Genomic DNA, 20,329 nt, shown 5'->3' with positions numbered 1-20,329 from the left:
GCCACTGATATGGCCCTGGTGTCCCCCAGATAGGTCCTGGTCATTGTCACCCATACGGACTCGGTGTCCCCAGATGTGTCATGGCCAGGGCCACCCACATGGCCCCAGAGTCCCCTGATGGCTCCTGGCCATTGTCACCCACACAGACTCGGTGTCCCCAGATAAGTCTGGCCAGGGCCACCCACATGGCCCCAGAGTCCCCTGATGGACCCTGGCCATTGTCACCCACACCGCCTCAGTGTCCCCTGATGGTTCCTGGTCATTGTCACCCACACAGCCCCGGTGTCCCCAGATGTGTCATGGCCAGGGCCACCCATATGGCCCCAGAGTCCCCTGATGGGTCCTGGCCAGAGCCACCCACGTGGCCCTGGTGTCCCCCAGATAGGTCCTGGTCATTGTCACCCACTCAGCCCCGGTGTCCCCAGATGTGTCATGGCCAGGGCCACCCACATGGCCCCAGAGTCCCCTGATGGGTCCTGGCCATTGTCACCTACATGGCCCCGGAGTTCCCTGATGGGCTCTGGTCATTGTCACCCACACAGCCTTGGTGTCTTCAGATGAGTCCAGCCAGGGCCACCCACACAGTCCTGGTGCCCCCAGATGGATCCTGGCCATTGTCACCCACACAGACTCGGTGTCCCCAGATAGGTCTGGCCAGCGCCACCCACATGGCCCTGGTGTCCCCTGATGGCTCCTGGCCATTGTCACCCACACGGCACCAGTGTCCCCTGATTGTTCCTGGCCAGAGCCACCAATATGGCCCCGGTGTCCCCTGATGGCTCCTGGCCATTGTCACCCACACAGCCTTGGTGTCTCCAGATAGGTCTGGCCAGGGCCACCCACATGGCCCCAGAGTCCTCTGATGGGTCCTGGCCATTGTCAGCCCTGGTGTCCCCTGATGATTCCTAGCCAGAGCCACCCACACAGCCCCAGTGTCCCCTGATGGGCTCTGATCATTGTCACCCACACAGCCGTGGTGTCCCCAGATGGGTCCTGGCCATTGTCACTCACTCAGCACCAGTGTCCCCAGATGAGTCCAGCCAGGGCCACCCCACAGCCTCAGGTGTGTTTGGATCCCAGGACCTGCAGGTACCTCTGTGGCTGCTCCAAACCCACCCAGGGTCCCACCACAAATTCCCACCTGTCCCCTCCCATTTCCCCACGGCTCCGTTTTCCGGCTGGCGCAGATCCAGCTCCTCATCCTCAGTCCATCCGTGCCCACCCCGCTCCATGCAGCAGGTTTGGGAGGTGGAGAGAAATTTGGGGAAGAAATTTGGGAAATAAACTTGGCCCTTCTTCCCCAGGAGGTGCTCACCAAGAGGAGAAAATGAGATCCCACCAGCCCCATCCAGGGCACGTCCATGGGGATGTTCCAGGTGGGATCCACGGGACAACCAGAGGGTTGGAAATGTCCTGGTGGGTGGGAAATGTCCTGGAGAGCCATCAGAGGGACAATGACCTCCTGCCTCAGCTCCAGGGCTGCACGGGAGGGGGTCTCTTCCCACCACAATCCGCTGGAATCTTGGATTATATGGATTTTTATAGCTCAGCAAATTCTCACCCAGCAGGGTGGGATTGTCCCCATTTTCCATGTGGGGAAACTGAGGCACGGGAAGAACCTGCTCCGTGTCCAGTTGGCTTTGTTGGGATTATGGGATGTCTAGGTGTCCCCAGGTGTTCCAGGCTCAGAAGATCCTTGGGAGGAGGGACAGGGATTTGCCCAGTGGGAATTCCAAAGGTCGCCTGCCCGGAGCTCCCACGGGATCTTTGTTCTCCAAGGAAGGAAATTCCCAGGGAAGTGGGAAGGGATCTGCTGGTTCCAGGCACAGCTGAGGCAGGGACAGCTCTTATCAGCTGGGGAAGGTTCTTATCAGCTCTTATCAGCTCTTATCAGCTCTTATCAGCTCTTATCAGCTGATAAGGAGTGGTGGGGAAGGCCGGGATCCTCCCACCCACACCTGGCACCTGGACAAACGGATCCTTCCCAAATGAATCCTTCCCAAATTGATCCTTCTCAAAGGAATCCTTCCCAGTTTGACTCTTCCCAAATGCACCCTTCTGAAATTAATCCTTCCCAAACGGATCCTTTCCAAATCCAGCTTTCCCAAATTGATCCTTCCCAAATTGACTCTTCCCAAATGGATCCTTCTAAAACTAATCCTTCCCAAATTGATCCTTCCCAAAGGAATTCTTCCAAAATTAACTCTTCCCAAATAGACCCTTCTGAAGTTAATCCTTCCCAATTTCACCGTTCCCAAATTTCACCGTTCCCAAATTGATCCTTCCCAAAGGGACCCCGCTGAAATTAATTCTTCCCAAACAGATCCTTCCCAAATTAACCCTTCCCAAATTGATCCTTCCCAAATGGACCCTGCTGAAATTAATTCTTCCCAAACGGATCCTTCCCAAATCCAGCTTTCCCAAGCAGATCCTTCTGAAAGGAATTCTTCCCAAATTGACTCTTCCCAAATTGATCCTTCTAAAATTGATCCTTCCCAAATTCCCCTTTCTCAAAGGAATCCTTCCCAAATTCCCGGGCTCTGCCCGGCAGATCCGGGGTGCCCGGAGGCGCTGAAGCACGGGCAGATTTCCTGAGGAAACGGGATGGGAATGGGAGCACGGGAATCTCCACCAACACTCCCATGGGGCTGGGAGCACCCAGAGTTTGGGAGTGCTTGGGAAGGGCAGCATCGACATTCAGGGAGATTTGTGGGATTTGGTAGGATCCAAGGGAGGATTCCAGGCAGGATTCAGCCTTTCCTCTTGGTCTTGTACCCGGAGCTGCTCACCCAGACCCACACACCTTCCTGCTCCCTCTGCTGGATCCCATCCCAAATCCTTCCCTCTGCTGGATCCCATCCCAAATCCTTCCCTCTGCTGGATCCCAACCAGCTGATCCCAAATCCTTCCCACTGCTGGATCCCATCCCAAATCCTTCCCTCTGCTGGATCCCATCCCAAATCCTTCCCTCTGCTGGATCCCAACCAGCTGATCCCAAATCCTTCCCACTGCTGGATCCCATCCCAAATCCTTCCCTCTGCTGGATCCCATCCCAAATCCTTCCCTCTGCTGGATCCCAACCAGCTGATCCCAAATCCTTCCCTCTGCTGGATCCCATCCCAAATCCTTCCCTCTGCTGGATCCTATCCCAAATCCTTCCCTCTGCTGGATCCCATCCCAAATCCTTCCTGCTGCTGGATCCCATCCAGCTGATCCCAAATCCTTCCCTCTGCTGGTTCCCATCCCAAATCCTTCCCTCTGCTGGATCCCATCCCAAATTCTTCCCTCTGCTGGATCCCATCCCAAATCCTTCCCTCTGCTGGATCCCATCCAGCTGATCCCAAATCCTTCCCGCTGCTGGATCCCATCCAGCTGATCCCAAATCCTTCCCTCTGCTGGATCCCATCCCAAATCCTTCCCTCTGCTGGATCCCATCCCAAATCCTTCCCTCTGCTGGATCCCAACCAGGTGATCCCAAATCCTTCCTTCTGCTGGATCCCATCCTGCCCATCCCAAATCCTTCCCGCTGCTGGATCCCATCCCAAATCCTTCCCTCTGCTGGATCCCATCCCAAATCCTTCCCTCTGCTGGATCCCATCCCAAATCCTTCCCACTGCTGGATCCCATCCCAAATCCTTCCCTCTGCTGGATCCCATCCCAAATCCTTCCCACTGCTGGATCCCATCCCAAATCCTTCCCTCTGCTGGATCCCATCCCAAATCCTTCCCACTGCTGGATCCCATCCAGCTGATCCCAAATCCTTCCCTCTGCTGGATCACATCCAGCTGATCCCAAATCCTTCCCTCTGCTGGATCCCATCCCAAATCCTTCCCACTGCTGGATCCCATTCTGCCCATCCCAAATCCTTCCCTCTGCTGGATCCCATCCCGCCCAACCCAAATCCTTCCCTCTGCTGGATCCCATCCAGCTGATCCCAAATCCTTCCCTCTGCTGGATCCCATCCAGCTGATCCCAAATCCTTCCCTCTGCTGGATCCTCTCCAGCTGATCCCAAATCCTTCCCTCTGCTGGATCCCATCCAGCTGATCCCAAATCCTTCCCTCTGCTGGATCCCATCCAGCTGATCCCAAATCCTTCCCACTGCTGGATACTCTCCAGCTCATCCCAAATCCTTCCCACTGCTGGATCCCATCCAGCTGATCCCAAATCCTACCCCCAGGCATCCAGCTCTTCCCTGGCCTGCAGGAATCCCCCTCATCCTCCTTTTCCTCCTCCACTCCAAGTTTTTTTCCCACTTTTCCCCCTCCCATCAGAGCAAACCAGAGGCTGAATTCCATCCTGGGATCGAGGAGGATCCAGCCCCACCTGCTGAGGGACAGATTCCAAAATTACATTCCCAGGATTTCGGGAACACCCCCACGTGCACATCCACGGGGTTTTTCTGGGAAAACTGAGGCCCTTCCCCAAACCCCAGCCCCAGCTCCGTGATCTCCGTGTCATTCCCATGTGTTTTTCCATCCATTCCCTTCCCGACCAGTTTTTATGGATTTTTCCCCGGGAACAGCCTCATTTTCTGCTTTCCTCAGATGATCCCAACCCTCCACTGAACCCAAGCAAGGTTTGGGACAGATCAGGAATGTCCAAGGGGACCAAACTATCATTCCCAAGGAGCTGTTCCCACACCCTAAATCTGGATAAAATCTGAAAATTCCTTTTTCCAGCCTCTGGGACACCTCACGTCCACAAATTCCTTGATTTTGTCTGTTTTGCATGGAAAATAAAACCATTGTCCACCTGCAATGGGATTGGTGTTACTGGTGACTTCAATCCTGGCTTTATCCCTTCTCCCACAGCTTCTCCAGGTCTGCAGGACATCCCTAACTCCCAACTCTGATGGAATTTTATCCCTGTTTCAGGGAAGGGACACTGAGGGGTGGAAAATCCCCTCCCCACCGGTGTTCAGGTCGCTCATTCCCTCTGGAAGTGGGATCCAGCTCCATGGGGAAGGTTTGGGCTCTTCATTATCCATGGTTTGGGCTCAAGGAGGAAGAGCCAGAATTCAGGATTATTTGGGGCCAGGGAGGTGGGACAATCCAAATTTTCATGGATCCAACGCTGGAAGAACCATCCCAGCCCAGAATCCCAAGCCAGGAGCTCCATCCCCAGGAATTCCAGCGTTTGGAAAATGAGGATGGAAAGCAGAAAGCCCATTCACAGCCCTGAAGGTTGCAAGGGAATTTTGGAAAATGAGCTTAATCTTTGAGCTTAATCTTTTCAATAAATTATTAAAAAAAAAAAAATTAAATAATTTCCCGGAATTCACAGGAAGCACTGATGGATGTTACAGGAAAACCAGCAAGAGTGAGGATTAAAAAGCCAAGAAAACTCCAAATTCCACGGATTTGCTGGTGCAAATCCTTCAAAGCACCTCCATTTCCCCCCTTGGCATTCCCAGAATTCCCAGCTAGGCAGAGCTGGAATCGTCTCTTCCCAAATCTCCTGGAACTCTGTGCTCTTCTCAGCTGAAAATTCATCACTTTTAATTAATTAATTAATTAAAGAGGTTTTTCCCAGCTCCTAGGCAGAGCTGGAATCGTCCCTTCCCAAAGCTCCTGGAGCTCTGTGCTCTTCTCAGCTGAAAATTCATCACTTTTAATTAATTAATTAATTAAAGAGGTTTTTCCCAGCTCCTAGGCAGACCTGGAATTGTCCCTTCCCAAAGCTCCTGGAGCTCTGTGCTCTTCTCAGCTGAAAATTCATCACTTTTAATTTATTAATTAATTAAAGAGGCTTTTCCCCAGCTCCTAAACCTGCTGGGGGGCATGGAAAAACCTCATTCCTTCTGCTGGGAATGCTCCAAGGAAAAGGGCAGCTGGAGGTGAGGCAGCTCCTGGGATTTTGGGATTTCCCACCTCGGTGACCTCCCCCAGCTGAGGAGAAATCAGGATTTAAATCCAGTTCCCTTCCCTCAGGTCAATTAAACATTCCCGAGCCAGTCCTTCAATCCCAGCCTGATCCAGCTTTTTTTTTTTTTTTCCTTTGGATTTTTACTTTTTTTCCTTGGATTCCTTTTCTTCCTTTCCTTTTTTTCCTGCCCAAGCTGCTTTTCTTGGCTCCCTCCCGGCACAGGGAGTCCCCAGAGGAGGAGGAATAACCCTGCAAAGGCAGAGGTCAGCCTCAATCCCCTTTTCCAGCTCCTTTGCAGCTTCCAGGGATTCTTGCATCACCAGGAGAGGCAGGGAGTTTTTTCAGGGAAAAAAAAATTGGGTTTTTTATAGGAGGCTGACAGAGCCAAAGCACTGGAATTCCCATCTCAATTCCAATTAAATTTCCAGCCCTGGCAGCAGGACAGGGATTGCTTTAGCAGGAGTTTAAGGATTCCGTAGGGAATTGCTGGCAAAAGTATGGAAAAAATGTGGATTTAATCAAAAAGCAAAAGCGTGACAAAGCTCCTTGGCAAAGCTCAGCCTGAAGCTTTTGCTGGATGGGTAAAGCTCAGGGAAAAAGCAAAATAAAACCTAAAAAAAAATCAACAAAAATGAATTCTGTGGAGTTTGGGAATGGGAAAGGATAAAAGGAATGAGGGAGCTCTTCCCATGGAATCCCAAGGTTCAGAGGGGAACTCCTTCATCAACAAAGTTTTTAACCTTTAAATTAAAAAAATGAAATTCAAATTAAAGCACTTAACGAATGGCCTAGCTAAAACAATTTAACAAAAGGTTCTGTAGAATTCACCATCAGCACAAAGTCATTCACTCGTTGGCTTAATTATGAGTAAAATGGAATTAGGAATGGTGCAGGGGTGGGACAGGGATGTTCCCAACATTCCTGCAGGCTGGAATTTTGTAGGAGCAGCTTTGCTATTCCCAGAAGAGAAAATAAAGCTGAAGTCACTCTACAAGGAATCACCTCTTGTGAAGAGAATTGGAAGTTCCAGCTCCCCAAAATCTGTGGGGTTTTCCCCAAAATCCCTCTCCTCTCCTTTCCAAACGGCTCCCCTCTCTTTCCCTGTCCCCATTCCCAGCTGGATTTGGAATCTTCTCAGGGACAGCCTGGAATGGGGGCTTTGGGGTGAAAATCTTTGGGGTGGCTCAAGGAACTTGGACCTTCTCAGGGGCCACCTCAACCTGGTCCTTTTAGGGCCACCAAAGAGTTTTAGGATCCTTCCACCTCCTGTCCCAAAGATCAAACGCAGCTTCTCTCTCTTTCCTTGTCCCCATTCCCAGCTGGATTTGGAATCTTCTCAGGGACAATCTGGGATGGGGGCCATGGGGTGAAAATCTTTGGGGTGACTCAAGGGACTTGGACCTTCTCAGGGGCCACCACTAACCTGGTCCTGTTGTCACCACCCCTGGCCTTTTAGGGCCACCAAAGAGTTTTTGGGATCCTTCCACCTGCTGTCTCAAATCTCAGACAGAGCTCCCCTCTCCTCTCCCCATTCCTGGCTGGATTTCCCTGCTTTGGGAATATTCCCAAATCCTCAGCACTCCCCCAAACCACCAGGATTTGCTCAGGCAACACCTGAGCTCCACCAAAGGCAGCGAGGAGGCCAAAAAGTGCTCCCCAACTACTGAGAAGTGATCCCCCGATCCCAGACACGGAATTCCCGGAGCAGCAGCCAGCTCCCAGACAGAAATTCCCACAGGATATAGGACACTTCCCCCACAGCACTCATTAGGGTGGATGACTCTCACAGCACACCCTTATCAGCATTTCCTCTTCTCCTCAGGACATCTGGCAGCAGGAACCTCCCCACCAAACACCCCTGGGGGAATCCAAGGAATTCCGAGCCAAAAAAAACCCTCTTTATTCATATACAAAAAGCCGTTTGCATAGACGTTTACAGGTGCGTTTCTAATTCCAAAGTGCTTTTAACAAGAAAAAGGCAGAGCAAGAGTTTTGCCATTCCAGCCAAAGCAGGCAGCTTGCAACATTCCCTGGATTAGGAACTCCGGGATCTCCTGGCTAGGCGGGATGTCAGGCCTAGGTTAGGCCTGGCTCAGCGTCACTCATCGATAAACAGCAGTGGGATAAAGCTCAAGACACCCAGGCTACAGAGGAGCTCTGCCAGCCCAAACTATGCAAGCAGGGGAGGTTTAATACATCAAACCTGGCCGGTGCTCCGGCACCTCCGGGCCCTCAGGAATTGGGGACACAAGTCTGCATCCAGCCGAGGTCACGCCCAAGTCCATCAATACTCATCCTCATCCCCCTCATCCTCCTCCCCGTCCGCCGAGTCCCGTCCGACCTCCTCATAATCCTTCTCCAGGGCTGCCAGGTCCTCCCTGGCCTCGGAGAACTCGCCCTCCTCCATGCCCTCCCCCACGTACCAGTGCACGAAGGCGCGCTTGGCGTACATCAGGTCAAACTTGTGGTCCAGGCGGGCCCAGGCCTCGGCGATGGCCGTGGTGTTGCTCAGCATGCACACGGCGCGCTGCACCTTGGCCAGGTCCCCGCCGGGCACCACCGTGGGCGGCTGGTAGTTGATGCCCACCTTGAAACCCGTGGGGCACCAGTCCACGAACTGGATGGAGCGGCGCGTCTTGATGGCGGCGATGGCGGCGTTGACGTCCTTGGGGACGACGTCGCCGCGGTAGAGCAGGCAGCACGCCATGTACTTGCCGCGGCGAGGGTCGCACTTGACCATCTGGTTGGAGAACTCGAAGCAGGCGTTGGTGATCTCCGGCACGGAGAGCTGCTCGTGATAAGCCTTCTCGGCCGAGACGATGGGCGCGTAGGTGGTGAGCGGGAAGTGGATGCGCGGGTAGGGCACCAGGTTGGTCTGGAACTCGATGAGGTCCACGTTGAGGGCGCCGTTGAAGCGCAGCGAGGCGGTGACCGAGGACACGATCTGCCCGATCAGCCGGTTGAGGTTGGTGTAGGTGGGGCGCTCGATGTCCAGGTTGCGGTGGCAGATGTCGTAGATGGCCTCGTTGTCCACCATGAAGGAGCAGTCCGAGTGCTCCAGCGTGGTGTGGGTGGTCAGGATGGAGTTGTAGGGCTCCACCACGGCCGTGGACACCTGCGGGGCCGGGTACACCGAGAATTCCAGCTTGGATTTCTTGCTGTACTCCACGGAGAGCCGCTCCATGAGGAGCGAGGTGAAGCCGGAGCCGGTGCCTCCTCCGAAGCTGTGGAAGACCAGGAAGCCTTGGAGTCCACTGCACTGGTCAGCCTGCAGCAGAACATCAGACATTTATCCCGAGGACTGGAAAACTATCCCGAGAATATTGGATATTTACCTCTGCAAGGACTGGCATAACTATCCTAAGAAAATGGGTATCTTTCCCTGTAAGGACTGGGATAACTATCCCAAGAAAATGGACATTTTTTCCCCTTTAAGGGCTGGGATAACTATTTCCAAGAAAAGGGATAGTTATCCCTTTAAAGGCTGGGATAACTATCCCAAGAAAACAGATATTTTTCCCAAAAGGACCGGGATAATTATCCCAAGAATACTGGATATTTATGCCTGTTAGGACTGGGATAACTATCCAAAGAAAATGGCTATTTTTCCCCTTTAAGGACTGGGATAACTATCCTAAGAAAATGGACATTTTCCCCTTTAAGGACCAGGATAACTATCCCCAAAAGAAACGGATATTTATCCATTTAAGGATTGGGATAACTATCCCAAAATAAATGGATATTTTTCCCTTTAAGGACTGGGATAACTATCCCCAAATAAATTGATATTTATCCCTGTAAGGACTGGAATGACTATCCCAAAATAAATGGATATTTATCCATTTAAGGACTGGGATAACTAGCCCAAAATAAATGGATATTTTTCCCTTTAAGGACTCGGATAACTATTCCCAAAATAAATGGATATTTATCAATTTAAGGATTGGGTAACTATCCCAGAATAAATGGATATTTTTCCCTTTAAGGACTGGGATAACTATCCCCAAAAGAAGTGGATATTTATCCATTTAAGGAATGGGATAACTATCCCAAAAGAAATGGATATTTATCCATTTAAGGACTGGGATGACTATCCCCAAAATAAATGGATATTTATCCATTTAAGGACTGGGATGACTATCCCAAATAACACATCACAAAATTCTGCTTAGAGCACGCCCTGAGCATCTTAAGCCCAATTTTAACGCGACAATCCTCCGCTTTTAGGACCAAAACACAAATCCAGAGGCCTTCCCGAGCCCCAAACCAAATCCCAACAGCAGCAACAACCCTTGGACCTCACCTAGTGATATTTTTTAATTGAAGGCTTTTTTGATTTTAAGACTTCTGCCCCTCACCATTTTGCGGATCCTGCTGAGCACGGTGTCGATGATCTCCTTGCCGATGGTGTAGTGGCCACGGGCGTAGTTGTTGGCCGCGTCCTCCTTGCCACTGATGAGCTGCTCCGGGTGGAAGAGCCCGTGGTAGGTCCCAGTCCTGATCTCATCTGCACCAGGAGGAGAAATCAGCCAGAGCAGAGCACAAAGAAACGTTTTGGGAGAAGCTGATGGAGCAAAACCCATGGGATGTCCAGCAGGAGGTCGTGGCATGGTTAGGGAAGAGATGTGGGAATAATGGAATGGGGAGGAATAAACTCACACAGGTGAGGTCCCACCTGAACTCCATCCTCACCCTACATCTAGCCTGAAATCCTAAATAATCCGGTTTAGTGCGCGGGGACACCACAATTCCAGCGTTTCTGTGGGATTGGTTACCACAGGCAGCTTGGAGGAGAAGTCTGGAAGCTCCACCTCCATCTCTCCATCTCTTCCATCCTCTCCAGCAGGGAAGGGACACAGACAAAGCCCCTCCAGTGTTGGCATTTCCACCTGACCCAGCTCCAGAGGGTTTTTAAATCCACTCCATCCCAACACTGGGCACATCCCATAATCTCCTGGCTCACTCATTAAGTTCTGCATTGAACACCTTAATGAGGTGTCTAAAACTTAAGCAGAACCCAAACAAAAGCCTGCAACCCTTTAATTAGGACTAATGAGTCACATCCCAGATGGAAAGATAGGAGGAGAAGCCTGGAAGGCAGGAGCAGGTGGTTGGATTTGGAGTCATTTCCGAAATAAATAATTATTATTCCCTAGGAAAACACCTCAAATGGAGGTGCCACACAAACAAACACCCAGAGATCCCTGAGGGAGCTGGAAGGCCAAGTGGGAATCTTTTGGAATCCGTCAGGTTGGAAAAGATCTCCAAGAGATCAAGCTGGCCAAACAGGACAGCCAAATCCCACAAACCTGTGGCACCCCACCAGAACCAGATGTGCCACATCTGGCCATAGGATGGTGGAATTCCAGCCAGGAGCACCAAGGCTGGCAAATCCAGGACACTTTCCATCTGCTGAAGGTCCCAAAAGGAGGGAACAAACTCAGTGACAGCCACGGAAGTGTAAATTCCATGGAAGTGTAAATTCCCTCTGGAAGTGGGAATTTACTTGGAGTCCCTTTGGAAGTGTAAATTCCATCTGCTTCCAATGGCTTGGGACATTTAACCGAAGAAGAGGATTGGGAGCAATGGGAACCCATGGAAAAAAGGGTTGGGAATTAGGGATAAAGATGGATCAGGGAGAAATCCTGGTTTTACCAATGACAGTGGGCTCCAGGTCTATGAACACCGCCCGGGGCACGTGTTTGCCAGACGCCGTCTCACAGAAGAAGGTCTCGAAGGAGGAATCCACCTGCTCGGAGTTGGGATCCATGGATTTCACCTGCTTGGAGCCGGGAATGGTCCCGTCGGCCTGGATGCCGTGCTCCAGGCAGTAGAGCTCCCAGCAGGCATTGCCCATCTGCACCCCGGCCTGCCCGATGTGGATGGAAATGCACTCCCTCTGGAAAAGAGAAATGGGGAATTGCACACATCCTGTGGATGGAAATGCACTCCCTCTGGAAAAGGGAAATGGGAATTTTACACATCCTGTGGATGGAAATGCACTCCCTCTGGAAAAGGGAAATGGGAATTTTACACATCCCGTGGATGGAAATGCACTCCCTCTGGAAAAGGAAAACGGGGAATTGCACACATCCTGTGGATGGAAATGCACTCCCTCTGGAAAAGGAAAATGGGAATTTCACACATCCTGTGGATGGGGAGTTCCAGCCCCCTCAGAGCAATGCTGGGGACGATGATGGAAACACGCGGCAGGAGCCGGGATCAACCCGGGATCTGCTGGACACAGCATTCCTGGGAAAGGCTCCCCAGCCCAGGGAAGGAGGAAGGATGGAGCTGCTGGCTCCATGCTGGGCAGGAAGCAGCACCATCCTGATGGGACACCAGCAGCTCCAGGCTCTTCACTCCGGAAAAAAGAGCTCAGGGAGAAGCCAAGCTTGGAAAACCTGAGCCAAGCTGGAGTCACAGAGCTGGAGAAAACAGGGATGGCCCCGGGGCAGAGCCCGGATTTATCCAGGTCATTCCAGCAGGCCGTGACTCCAGGGAAGCTCCGTGGGGAGCGGCGTCTCCCTGGGCACTTCCCTGGGTAATTGGCACCTGCTGCCGCCACCACGCCGGGATCAAAGCCATGGCACAGCCTCCTGCCCCAGATTCCCGGCCCAGAATCCCAAGGGATGGCTGGGAAAGGGAGCTGATCCACCCGGGAAGGGCAAGCAGGGCGGCTGATCCCATTATTTGTGGCATTATCCACGGGCAGCCAGGCTCAGGTCTCGCCTCATCTCACCTGTGGGGTCTGCACAGGTAAGCCCAGCTTAGAGGGGGATGGAAGGAACAGCAGATCCCAAAACTCCAGGGAAGTGCCCAGGAGTCTCCACAAGATTCCAGCCGGACATCCCGGGGCACCAAGCACTCATGGCAGGGAAATGATCCAAGGAAACTTTTCCATCTCATTCCTCAGCATGGATGTGCCAAGATTTTCCCATCCCTCAAGCAACTCCAGAGGCCACCAGAGCCAGGATGGAGTAAAGCAGGACTGGATCATTCCTGGGACACCGACCCAGAGCTGCCCAAACATCCCCAAATCCTGGTGTGGGATGAGACCCCCAGTTCTGCGGGGTGTGGAGGCTGCTGGGATCAGGGATTGGTGGGATCAGAGGCTGCTGGGATTGAGGATTGTCAGGATGAGGAGCTGCAGGGATCCTATTCCTGTTGGGATTAGGGAATGTTGGGATCAGAAGGTGCCAGGATTGGGGGATTGGTGGGATCAGAGGCTCCTGGGATCAAGGTTTGTTGGGAAATGGAACTGCTGGCATCAGGAGCTGCTGGGATCCAGGACTGTTGGCATCAGGGATTGGAGTGATCCCATTCCTGCTGGGATCCGGGATTATTGGGAAAAAGAGCTGCTGGGATCCCATTCCTGCCAGGATCAGGAGCCACTGGGATCCCATTCCTGCTGAGATCAAGGACTGTCAGGAAAATGAGCTGCTTGGATCCCGTTCCTGCCGGGATCAGGGCTTGTTGGGAAAAGGAGCAGCTGGGATCAGGGATTGTGATGATCCCATTCCTGCCAGGATCAGGGATTGGGGTGATCTCATTCCTGCCGGGATCAGGAGTTTCTCGGATCAGGGATTGTGATGATCCCATTCCCACTGGGATAAGGGATTGTGATGATCCCATTCCTGCTGGGATCAGGGGTTACTGGGATGAGGGATTGTGATGATCCCATTCCCGCCAGGATCAGGGGCTGTGATGATCCCATTCCCAACGGGATCAGGGACTGTGATGATCCCATTCCCACCGGGATGAGGAGTTTCTGGGATCAGGGATTGTGATGATCCCATTCCTGTCGGGATCAGGGATTGGGGTGATCACATTCCTGCCGGGATCAGGAGTTTCTCGGATCAGGGATTGTGATGATCCCATTCCCACCGGGATCAGGGTTTGGGGTGATCCCATTCCTGCCGGGATCAGGAGTTACTGGGATGAGCGATTGTGATGATCCCATTACTGCCAGGATCAGGGGCTGGGGTGATCCCATTCCCACTGGGATCAGGGATTGTGATGATCCCATTCCCACTGAGATCAGGGATTGTGATGATCCCATTCCCAATGGGATCAGGGATTGTGATGATCCCATTCCCACTGGGATCAGGGATTGTGATGATCCCATTCCTGCTGGGATCAGGAGTTTCTGGGATCAGGGATTGTGATGACCCCATTCCTGTCGGGATCAGGGATTGTGATGATCCCATTCCCGCTGGGATCAGGAGTTACTGGGATCAGGGATTGTGATGATCCCATTACTGCCAGGATCAGGGGCCGGGGTGATCCCATTCCCAACGGGATCAGGGATTGTGATGATCTCATTCCCAATGGGATCAGGGATTGTGATGATCCCATTCCAACTGGGATCAGGGATTGTGATGATCCCATTCCAACTGGGATCAGAAGTTTCTGGGATCAGGGATTGGGGCGATCCCATTCCTGCTGCGATCAGGGATTGTGATGATCGCATTCCCAATGGGATCAGGGATTGTGATCAGGAGTTTCTGGGATCAGGAGTTTCTGGGATCAGGGACTGTGATGATCCCTTTCCTGCTGGGATCAGGGATTAGGGTGATCCCATTCCTGCTGGGATCAGGGATTAGGGTGATCCCCCATCCCAGCTGCCATCTGCACTATGTGGGAATGCGGCTGCCCCAGCCCAGCCCTGCCAGCAGCGTGGTTGGGATAGTTCCCATCCCAACACTTCCCTGGGACAGCTGCTCCGATCCCAAACCCCATCCCAGCACTTCCCTGGGACAGCTGCTCCGATCCCAAACCCCATCCCAGCACTTCCCTGGGACAGCTGCTCCGATCCCAAACCCCATCCCTGCTCCAATCCCAAACCCCATCCCAGCACCTGCTGCACTGCCAGCACTGGAATCTGCAGCCAGGAGAACAAAGGAAAGAAAAAAATGAAATAAAAAACTGGGAACTGCTGGAAGGAAAAAAGCCCAGCGGTTTATTGGAGGATTTCCCCTCCTCTTAAATATTCCAGAGGAGTTTTTTTTTTGGGATCTTCCCAACATTTGCATCCAGCTGAAGTGCCTTTTACAGACTCTGGCTATTGTTGTCCAGCTGATTTTCCCACTGGGAACACCATGTAAATATTTAACACTTTTATAGCCAGGCCAGACCAGAAACCCGCAGACGAAAGGAAAAGTTCAAAGCCAAATCCCTGGGAGCCACTTTGAAGTTTTCTCCCATTTGCAACCAGATTTTTCCAACAAGTTGCTCCTTTGCATCCACAAAAAAAAAAAAAAAAAAAAAAAAAAAGTGCCAGTTGGGATCCTCTCTCCCAAAAAGTTTCAGCTGGAGCAGACAGAAATAATCAAAATTGCAGATTTTTTTTTTTTTTTTAATCCCCAGCTCAATCCACTTCAATTTCGCAGCTGCAAACATTTTGGGGCAGGGATTCCATGAAAAAATGACATGGAAAAGGGGGATTTTTATCCATTTCATATAATCCCAAGGGTTTAGAGCAGACAAAGGCAACATGGCAGCTCATTCCTAAAGAAAAAAAAAAAAAATCTAAAAGTTGTGCTTGTTCAAGCACATTGAGAGTGTTAAAATTTCGGGGAAAAAGGGGCAGCAGGATGAAAAATTTCGATTTTAATCCATAATTTAATTGAGGAAAACCACGCTGGTGCTACACACACTCACAAAAATAAAAATAAAATAAAATAAATTTAAAATCACAACTTTTTAAAAACTTCCCAAGTCTCCAGACCCCACCTCAGGAGCTGCAAACTCCGCAGGGAAAAGCACCAAGGGGCCACTCCAACAATTCCAAGCACATCCCTCACTTTTCCCTTATAAGGAGCAAACCCCGAATCAATAACCCAGAAGTTAACGAGTAATTCCAGCTGGAAATTAAAACCCCCGGGAGAAAAGAGGAGGAAAAAAGGGAATTTCGAGTTCAGAAGCTTTGGGGAGGGGAAAAATTGGGAATTTAATGCTCTTACCATGGTGAGACTGGGGAAGATCCGAGCAAAGCAGCTGCTGCCTCTGCCTCTCCCTGCAACTTTATAGCCCAGGAAATCCTGACTCCACCTGGATTTAAAGAAGTTTCTCCGAGCTTAAAGGAGCAGAGCTCCTTTTCCTTCCATCCCAAATAAAAATCAGGATTAAATCCTGCCCAGATTGCAAGATTTCCCTGATTAAAGGCGGTGTCATAGAAGTTTTTTGCCTTTTTTTTAATTACAATTTTTAAATTAATTTTTAAATTAAATTAAATTATTTTTATCATTTAATTATATAATTTAATTATTTATAATTTTAATAATAATTTAATTTAATTTAATTTAAATTATTTTATTTTAAGGGTTTTGTTTGAAGGGGACTCAAAGTTGATTTTTAAGTGTGAGGCTGGTTAAAAAAAAAAAAGAAGGAAAATTTTTGTGTGTTCCCACATAATTCACTTTATCCAGCAGGAACAATCTGCCTCTATCGTTACTCACAGCACTGACAACGATATTCTTAATTTTGCTGATTTTAGACAAAATCCTGCCAATTTTTGGGGTGTTTTCCCCCCATATTATCCATGATTTCATGGGAATCTGCTGGGATTTGCACCTCTGGGATGCTCAGGTGGAAGCTCAGCCCCTCTGGATTCCTTCAGGATTCGTTTTCCCCTCCTGCCAAGGATTGGGAATTTTGGCCCCATTCCCATGGGATTTCCCAGATCCCAGTGTGGTTCTGCTGATTTTCCCCTAAAATTCCCTTATTTACCTCTTCATCTCCCACTAAAAATTCCCAGATTTCCTTTGATCCATATCCCAAATCCCAACAAGTCCTCAGCTCTGGATTGGGGGAGACAAGAATATCCCAAATGGGATCAGGAGCAGGAATTTTCCCCCTTTGTTCAGCATTTTTGGGATTTTCTTTTCTTCCTGGCTCCAGTTTGGAATTCCCAGTATAAAACCCAAACTGGAGCAAAATCCGTGGATTTGGAGCCTTGGGAAGAGGAAGAGATTTCAACTCCCCAGGAATTTGGAGTTTGGAGCAGAAACGTGAAGATTTTGGGAATTTTTATCCTTGGATTTATCCCAAATTTCCCTGATTTTATGGGTTTCCTCACTAAATCACCTTTTTGGACAATACCAAATCCAAAATTTTGGGATTTTTTTGGGAAATGTGAAGAGGGAATTTCATTTCTCTGGTGGCAGAGAGAAACTTCCTGGGATTTCAGCTTTTTTGGAGAAAAAATGAGGAATTTCAGTGGTTTCCTCATTAAATGATGTATTTTTGGGTAACCCCAAACCCAAAATTTTGGGTTTCTAGGGGGTAAACAGGAAGGACAAGAGGGAATTTCTGGAGCTGGTGGTGGCAGAGAGAAACTTCCTGGGATTTCAGCTTTTCTGGAGGAAAAATTAGGAATTTCAGTGGTTTCCTCACTAAATTATGTCTTTTTGGGTAACCCCAAGCCCAAAATGTTGGGTTTTTTTCTAGGAAATGGGAAGGAAAAATGAGGAATTTCTGGAGCTGGTGGTGGCAAAGAGAAATTTCCTGGGATTTCAGCTTTTCTGGAGGAAAAAATTAGGAATTTCAGTGGTTTTCTCACTAAATTATGGGGGTTTGGGGTAAGTTCCCCTAAAAAACTTTGGGGTTTTTTTTGGGAAATGTGAAGGAAAAAATGAGGAATTTCAGTGGAAAAAATGAGAAATTTTTGTGGAAATGTGAAGGAAAAAATGAGGAATTTCAGTGGAAAAAATGAGGAATTTTTTGGGAAATGTGAAGGAAAAAATGAGGAATTTGAGTGGTTTCATCCCTAAATTATGGGGGTTTTTGGTAACTCCAGATCCAAAACTTTGGGTTTTTTTGGGGAAATGTGAAGAGGGAATTTCTGGAGCTGGTGGTGGCAGAGAGAAATTTCCTGGGATTTCAGCTTTTCTGGAGGAAAAAATGAGGAATTTCAGTGGTTTCCTCACTAAATTATGGGGATTTTGGTAACTTCCCAAAAAAAAACTTTGGGTTTTTTTTTTTTTGGGAAATGTGAACGAAAAAAGGAGGAATTTTTTGGAAAATGTGAAGGAAAAAAGGAAGATTTTCAGTGGTTTCCTCACTAAATTATGGGGGTTTTGGGTAAGTTCCCCAAAAAAACTTTGGGGTTTTTTTGGGAAATGTGAAGGAAAAAATGAGGAATTTCAGTGGAAAAAATGAGAAATGTTTTGGGAAATGTGAAGGAAAAAAGGAACAATTTCAGTGGAAGAAATGAGGAATTTTTTTGGGAAATGTGAAGGAAAAAATGAGGAATTTGAGTGGTTTCTTCACTAAATTATGGGGGTTTTTGATAACTTTCCCAAAAAAACTTTGGCGTTTTTTTGGGAAATGTGAAGAGGGAATTTCTGGAGCTGGTGCTGACACAGAGAAACTTCCTGGGATTTCAGCTCCAGGCTGGATTTAGCAGGGACCAACCCCCCAGAGGATTTTTATAGCCAGAGCTCACAGCTCAAATATCCCAAATATCCCAAATCCCTCCTGGCTCTCCCCACTGCTGTCACTGCTCTTTTATTCCCTGGGGAAAATCCCAATCCCACAGGATTCCCAAAATATCCCAGAGGTGAATTTTGGGCAGCACTCACCAGAAGGTGCTGCTTGGACACTTCAATTTGCTTCAATAATTTTGAATTTCAGCCCTGGAAAGAGAAAATATTTAATTTTATCTAAATTTTTTATTTATTCTCTTTTCTTTTCAGGGAAGAGAAAATATTTCATTTTATTTTAATTTCTTATTTATTCCCTTTTATTTTCAGGGAAGAGGAAATATTTCATTTAATGTTCTTTTTTAAATTTATTTTGGGGTTTTTTTTAATAGGAAAATGTTGAATCTCAAGAGATCTTCAACCTCTCCTTCAGCCTGATCCTGTTTTTCCAATTCCACTTCCCGAGGGAAATTCACTTTTTGATCCAACCAATCCTTTGGATATCCACTTATTTTGCTGATAATTGTTGATTTTTTCTGATTATTTTGCTGATTTTTTTGCTGGTTTTTTTTTTGCTGATTTTCTTCTGATATTTTTTCTGGGTTTTTGCTGGTTTTTTGGGTGATTTTTTGCTGATTTTCTTCTGGTATTTTTGCTGATATTTTGCTGGGTTTTGCTAATTTTTGCACTTTTTTTCCTGATACTTTTGCTGGTATTTTGTTGATATTTTGCTGGGGTTTTGCTAATTTTTGCTTATTTTCTTCTGATACTTTTGCTGATCCAGCACCCAGAGGGGAGCAGCAACCTCACCTTGTCCAAAAGAGGCAAAAAATCAGCAAAATCCTGGAGGTTTTTCCTAAAAAAAAAAAACAGGATCCAAGAGAAATGGGATCAGCCCTGGAGATCCACGCTTGGAAATTCCACACTCTGATGGGAAAAGATTCCCAAATTCCACACTCTGATGGGAAAGGATTCCCAAATTCTACATTCTAATGGGAAAGAATTCCCAAATTCCACATTCACTTTGATGGGAAAGGCATTCCCAAATTCCACACTTACCCTGATGGGAAAGGATTCCCAAATTCCACACTCTGATGGGAAAGGCATTCCCAAATTCCACACTCTGATGGGAAAGGATTCCCAAATTCCACACTCTGATGGGAAAGGATTCCCAAATTCCACACTCTGATGAGAAAGGCATTCCCAAATTCCATACTCTGATGGGAAAGGATTCCCAAATTCCACACTCTGATGGGAAAAGCATTCCCAAAGTCCACACTCTTGATGGGAAAGGATTCCAAAATTCCACACTCACTCTGATGGGAAAGGATTCCCAAATTCCACACTCACTCCGATGAGAAAGCATTCCAAAATTCCAAACTCTGATGGGAAAGGATTCCCAAATTCCACATTCACTCTAATGGGAAAGGATTCCCAAATTCCACACTCACTCTGATGGGAAAGGATTCCCAAATTCCACACTCTGATGGGAAAGGATTCCCAAATTCCACACTCTGATGGGAAAGGATTCCCAAATTCCACACTCTGATGGGAAAGGATTCCCAAATTCCACACTCACTCTGATGGGAAAGGCATTCCCAAATTCCACAATCACTCTGATGGGAAAAGATTCCCAAATTCCACACTGTGATGGGAAAGGATTCCAAAATTCCACACTCTGATGGGAAAGGATTCCCAAATTCCACACTCTGATGGGAAAAGCATTCCCAAATTCCACACTCTGATGGGAAAGGCATTCCCAAATTCCACACTCTGATGGGAAAGGCATTCCCAAATTCCACACTCTGATGGGAAAGGATTCCCAAATTCCACATTCACTCTGGTGGGAAAGGATTCCCAAATTCCACACTCTGATGGGAAAGGCATTCCCAAATTCCACACTCTGATGGGAAAAGATTCCCAAATTCCACACTCTGATGGGAAAGGATTCCCAAATTCCACACTCTGATGGGAAAGGCATTCCCAAATTCCACACTCTGATGGGAAAGGATTCCCAAATTCCACATTCACTCTGAT

At 48.8% G+C, this 20,329-nt stretch overlaps 1 protein-coding gene across 1 annotated transcript; it reads right to left on the bottom strand.

Annotated features, from left to right (window-relative positions):
- Window positions 1-7,743: 7,743 nt before the first annotated feature.
- On the bottom strand, window positions 7,744-15,912 carry TUBAL3 (tubulin alpha like 3). The gene is made up of 4 exons (XM_072918452.1): window positions 15,833-15,912; window positions 11,523-11,766; window positions 10,226-10,374; window positions 7,744-9,135 (listed from the first exon to the last, which is right to left on the bottom strand). The coding sequence occupies exons 1-4, from the start codon at window positions 15,833-15,835 to the stop codon at window positions 8,152-8,154; spliced, it is 1,380 nt and encodes a 459-aa protein (XP_072774553.1). The 5' UTR covers window positions 15,836-15,912; the 3' UTR covers window positions 7,744-8,151.
- Window positions 15,913-20,329: the final 4,417 nt, after the last annotated feature.

Source organism: Taeniopygia guttata, chromosome 1A, assembly GCF_048771995.1.
Source record: "Taeniopygia guttata chromosome 1A, bTaeGut7.mat, whole genome shotgun sequence".
In the NCBI taxonomy this organism is placed as follows: domain Eukaryota; kingdom Metazoa; phylum Chordata; class Aves; order Passeriformes; family Estrildidae; genus Taeniopygia; species Taeniopygia guttata.
Note: the sequence above shows the minus strand (reverse complement) of the source record. Positions and strands in the feature narration are given on the sequence as shown.

Coding starts and splice junctions, on each gene's coding strand:
- TUBAL3 (XM_072918452.1), bottom strand. Junction 10,375..11,522: donor CCTGGAGCCCACTGTCATTG/GTAAAACCAGGA, acceptor CTCCTGGTGCAG/ATGAGATCAGGACTGGGACC. Junction 9,136..10,225: donor TCAGCAGGATCCGCAAAATG/GTGAGGGGCAGA, acceptor GTTCTGCTGCAG/GCTGACCAGTGCAGTGGACT.